This window comes from Dipodomys spectabilis, unplaced genomic scaffold, assembly GCF_019054845.1.
Source record: "Dipodomys spectabilis isolate Male_0828 unplaced genomic scaffold, ASM1905484v1 ptg000215l, whole genome shotgun sequence".
NCBI classification, from domain to species: domain Eukaryota; kingdom Metazoa; phylum Chordata; class Mammalia; order Rodentia; family Heteromyidae; genus Dipodomys; species Dipodomys spectabilis.
In genome coordinates, this window is record NW_024870892.1 from 10,195,169 (window position 1) to 10,199,982 (window position 4,814).

The window sequence follows — 4,814 nt, forward strand, 5'->3', positions numbered from 1 at the left end:
GGATGGGACTGAATGCTCATGGGGACAAGTCTGCTTTGCGGATGATGAGATGTTCTAAAATCGACAGGGGGCTTTGTTGGCTATATCTCAGATTATACGAAAAGCCTCTGAACTGAAGCTTGATGTAGAACTGCATCCCTTTAATCCCAGCACTCAGGAGGTGGAGGAAGAGGCAGGAAGATGGTGAGTTCTGGACCACCCTGAGCTCCATAGTGAATCCTTGTGTTAAAAAAAAGTCTTAGTCGGGCGCCAGTGGGTCACACCTGTAATCCTAGCTATTCAGGAGGCTGAGATCTGAGGATCCTGATTCAAAGCCAGCCTGGGCAGGAAAGTTCATGAGACTCTTGTCTCCAGTTAACCACCAGAAAACTGACAGTAGTGCTGTGGCTCAAGTGGAAGAGAGCTTGCCTTGAGCTGAAGAGCTGAGGGATAGTGCCCAACCCCAGAGTTCAAGCCCCTGACAAAAAAAAAAAAAAAAAAACTTGCACCAATAATTCTTTTCTGGAGGGCTGGGAAGGTGGCTCAGTGGTAGAGCACTTGCCTTGCATGCATGAGGCCCTGGGTTCCATTCCTCAGCACCACATAAGAAAAAAGAAAAAAGCCGGAAGTGGCGCTGTGGCTCAAGTGGTAGAGTGCTAGCCTTGAGCTGAAGAGCTGAGGGACAGCGCCCAGGCACAGAGTTCAGGCCCCACGACCGGACCAAAAAAAAAAAATTCTTTTCTGGAAGCTTCTATCAAAGAATTAAGAACACTTGCTACTAGAAGTAGCCCAATGGTCCAGCCTGGGAACAGTAGTCAGTGCCACCTGGAGTTATGCACAGAATTCTGGGAGGTGACAAAACCATACACCTCTGGGGTGTTGGTAGAGCTGGAGATGGGATCCAGGGAACTTACTAAGTATCAACCAATGCCCTGCTCTGTGCTCTAGAGATCTTTTATCTTCCATTCTGGAAATTGAACCCAGGACCTTGCACATGCTAGGCATTCTACCACAGAGCCAGGGCTCCAGCCTGCCATTGTTTTTCTTATGAAATTAGTTAGATCTTACTCTGTGTGTGTGTGTGTGTGTGTGTGTGTGTGTGTCTGTCTGTCTGTCTGTCTCCTGCTTTGGGGTGCTCTACCACTGAGCTTTATCCTCACCAACCCCTAGATCTGCAATCTTACAGTAATAAAGACAGTGCTACCAAATGGCTGAACCTTCCTGGAAAGACCCAGAAAGTACAGGTGTTAGCTCGTCTTCAATTCGAGAGGATTACAGAAACGATTGTTACCACATTGAAAGCAAAAGAGAGCAAAACATTTTCACTGATGATCTGGAACAATAAAAATAATAATAGCCTGATGCTGGCTGACCCTAACCACTCAGGAGGCTTGAGATCTGAGCATCCCAGTTCTCCGCCAACCCCAGGCATCTTCTCTCCAAGTAACCAGCGCAAAGTGAAGCCGTGGCTCAAGCGGTAGAGTGCCAGCCTTGAGCAGAACTATATTAAGCAAGAGCGTGTGCTAGGCCCCGAGTTCAAGCCCCTGTCCTAGCACACGCGCACACTCACACACACACACACACAATATTAATAACAATAATTGTAGCCCCACTCCAGTGGATTCCCATAGAGTAAGCTCAGAGAGGGGCCGAGTGCTTTGGCGCTCTGGCTGGGGCAGGATGCGGGGCCAGGCTGTGCAGCTCCCCCGTGGGGTCCAGTCCGGGTGCGCGTGGCTGGCGCTGGCGTCCAGGGGCACAGGGGCACACACGGCGGAAGGCCTGTCGGAAATGGGAGCCCAGGAAGGCGTAGAGCAACGGGTTCAGCGCTGAGTTGCTGTAGGACATGCAGTGTGCCCAGATCTTAAGTGCGTAGGCAGCGTAGCTGCGCGGGTGCCACGAGCCAGCTGGGCCCAGAGCCTGCAGCACCAGGAACAACTGGATGGGGCCCCAGCAGGCAGCAAAGAGCAGGACCACGGCGGCCACCAGCCTGGAAACCTTGGCACGCACGGCTCCCGCGCGCTCAGCCAACAGCTGTCCCTGAATGGCAGAAGGGTGAGGGGTTAGAGGAAAGCACTGCCCCCCAAATCCAGCTCCACTTTTATCTGTTTGGGTCAGCCCTGGCTTTGTGGTCAGGCCTGGGGACTGATGCTGAGCTCTTCAGCTCAAAGCTAGTGCTCCACCACTTGAGCCACAGTGCCACTTCCAGTTTTCTGGTGGTTCATTAAACTCTCACAGACTTTCTGCCTGGGCTGGCTTTGAACCAAGATCCTCAGATCTCAGCCTCCTTAGTCTCTAGGATTACAAGCGTGAGCCACCCGCATGAAGTGAGTTTGGAGAGAGATGGATAAAACAAGTTTCAAAAGGATGTATTCCCGGTATTCCCATGGCCCCGTTCTCACCCCGAAGCTACACACCTGCAGGGCCCCTTCCGCGGGTGCCGGGCGCACGGCGGCGCGGCCCAGGTGGCGCAGCATGGCGCCGTAACAGGCGCAGGTGGCCAGCAGGGGCAGCAGGTAGAGCGCCAGCAAGTTGTAGAGCGCGAAGGCGCGCTCCAGGGCGCGGCTGGGGAACGCCTCGCTGCAGTAGGTGCGCGGTCCGGTGGAGAGGCGGTGCAGCGTGAGCACCGGGGCAGACACGGCCGCAGAGCCTGCGCCACAGGCCAAGATGAAGACCCTGGTTCCGAGGACTTAAAGCTTGGGGGAGCCCATGCCCTCCCCCCGGTCCCCCGATCTTCCTAGGAGCCTTCCAGAGGCTCGGTGTGGCCTGAACTCGTGCCATATGGCATGCTGCCCTGTGGACACCCCTGGTGACCTAGAGACCTAGTGCGCCCAACTTTAGGTGGCCCATTGAGGCCAGGCTGGTGTCGCAGGGGTAGCAGTGAGCCTTGGGCATCCAGGGCACCAGGACTCCCCCCCTCTACCCCCTCCCCAGCACCCACACCACTACTCACCCACCCAGATGCTGAGGCTGACTGCCAGCGCCAGGCGCGGAGTGCGGCGGTGCAGGGCGCGCAGCGGGAACACCGTCACGTACCAGCGGTCCACGCTCATGGCCGTTAGGGTGGCGCATGTGGCCTGCACCGAGACCTGGACAAGCAGGGATGAGTGTCCTGCCGGTCCCCCCACATACCCGACTACTCAGGCACACACTCTGGTGTGTTTTTCAGAGAAGGGTATCCAGGGGGCCACCAGTTGGGGGACAGGAGAGGGAGAGCTGGAAAGGGAGGCCAAGAGGGGTGGAGGGAGGAGCAAAAGAGCCGTAGGAGGGGCGGGGGTCGCCTGGCACCCCAATTTTGAGGCAGGGAGCAGCAGAGCTTCTCTAGGAGGACGATTCTAGAAAGCATCCACCCACCCTACCATCGCCTTGGTGTCCAGGAACCATTTTCCCCAAGCCCAGTCGGTCAGGAACCCGGTGGCTTATGTCTGTAATCCTAGCTACTCAGGAAGCTGAGATCTGACGATCTCAATTCAAAACCAGCCGGGGCAGGAAAGTTTGTGAGGCTACAATCACCAGTAAACCACCAAAAAGCTAGAAGTGGGACTGTGGCTCAAGTGGTAGAGCGCTAGCCTTGAGCAAAAGAGCGCAGGGACAGTGCCAAAACCCTGAATTCAAGCCCCAGTGTCCACATTAAGAAAACAAAATAAATAAAGTGGAGGAGGAGGGAGGAAGAGGGAGGAGGAGGAGAGGGAGAAGGAGGAAGAAGACCTGCTAAGCTTTAGGCTGCAAATATAGCCCCGCCTACCGTCGGCCACGCCCACCTACAGGCACACACCCCCTTCCACCCAGCTGTCCAATGTGGCCCCGCTTGGGCCACGCCCACCAGTGCTTACTCCAGGCCCCTCCCCCGCAGACACGAGGCCACGCCCCCTTCCAGACCCCGCCCGCCGCCCCTTCCCGCCCGGCGGTCCGGGCTGCGCACCTGCTGGATGTAGTTGACGAATTTGCACATGAAGTCGCCCAGCACCCAGGCGGGCAGTGGGTAGAGCAGGGCCGTGAAGGGCACGCAGCACAGCAAGAAGGTCACATCCGTGACCGCCAGGTTGGCTGCAGGGGAGGGGGGGAAAGGCACGGGCGCTTGGTGCAGGGTGGTCCCAGCGACCCTCTACCACCATGGGCAGAGACGCCGAGGCGCCCTCGACTATTCCCCCTTCGGAGCCATTCTGCTCCGTTCCTGAACATCCTTTGTCCCATCTGAGCCTGACTCCTCCCTGAGTTCCACCCCAGGACCTGGACCAAAAAAGGGGGTGGGGGCTTGGGGCGCCCGCGAGGGGAGGAGAGCAGGGTCTGGGCTGCTGTGACCGGCCGGGGTAGGGGGGGGGAGGACACGCTCCAGGCCCTCGCCTGGCGTGGCACACTCACCGATGTAGAAGTTGGTCACCGTGCGCATCTGTTTGTGGCGGCAGATGACATAGATGACCAGCGAGTTCCCCACCAGGCCGAGCACCATGAGCGCGGCGAAGAAGAGCGGGACGAGCCAGGCGTCCAGCAGCCGCGGCGCGGGGCCCAGGCCGTCGGATGCGTTGGCGACGCAGCCGGGGCAGCTGGAAACGTTGGCCGGTGTCCACCAGGACACATTGGGCCCCGATGAAGCCGCGACATGCATGGCTTGGCACCGTCTTCCTCCTCCTCCTCCTCCTGGCTGTCTGCCGGGATTTGTCTCGAGGACCGAGTCCGAGCCCGGGAAGAGTGCGGAGGCTCTGGAGGCGGCGGGATAGGAGGATGTCTCAGTCGCCGTGGCCTCGCGCGTTTATACCCGGCGCCCTCCCCTGGTCCCCGCCTGCGCGCCCTCCCCGCGCGCTCGCCCACCCTCCACCGCGCACGCACGCGGCGCTCCT

The 4,814-nt window shown here is 58.4% G+C and overlaps 1 protein-coding gene across 1 annotated transcript; it reads right to left on the minus strand.

Moving 5' to 3' along the window:
- Positions 1-1,139: 1,139 nt before the first annotated feature.
- Kiss1r (KISS1 receptor) lies at positions 1,140-4,610 on the minus strand. The gene is made up of 5 exons (XM_042697235.1): positions 4,339-4,610; positions 3,899-4,023; positions 2,930-3,065; positions 2,394-2,626; positions 1,140-2,016 (listed from the first exon to the last, which is right to left on the minus strand). The coding sequence occupies exons 1-5, from the start codon at positions 4,580-4,582 to the stop codon at positions 1,618-1,620; spliced, it is 1,137 nt and encodes a 378-aa protein (XP_042553169.1). The 5' UTR covers positions 4,583-4,610; the 3' UTR covers positions 1,140-1,617.
- Between the last annotated feature and the right edge of the window lie 204 nt (positions 4,611-4,814).

Excerpts from the sequence above, each read along its gene's own strand:
- Kiss1r (XM_042697235.1), bottom strand. The coding sequence starts at position 4,582 with ATGCATGTCGCGGCTTCATCGGGGCCCAATGTGTCCTGGTGGACACCG. Across the intron at positions 3,066-3,898 it reads TCGTCAACTACATCCAGCAG|GTCTCGGTGCAGGCCACATG; the intron begins GTGCGCAGCCCG and ends CTGCTTGTCCAG. Across the intron at positions 2,627-2,929 it reads CAGCCTCAGCATCTGGGTGG|GCTCTGCGGCCGTGTCTGCC; the intron begins GTGAGTAGTGGT and ends CCTGTGGCGCAG.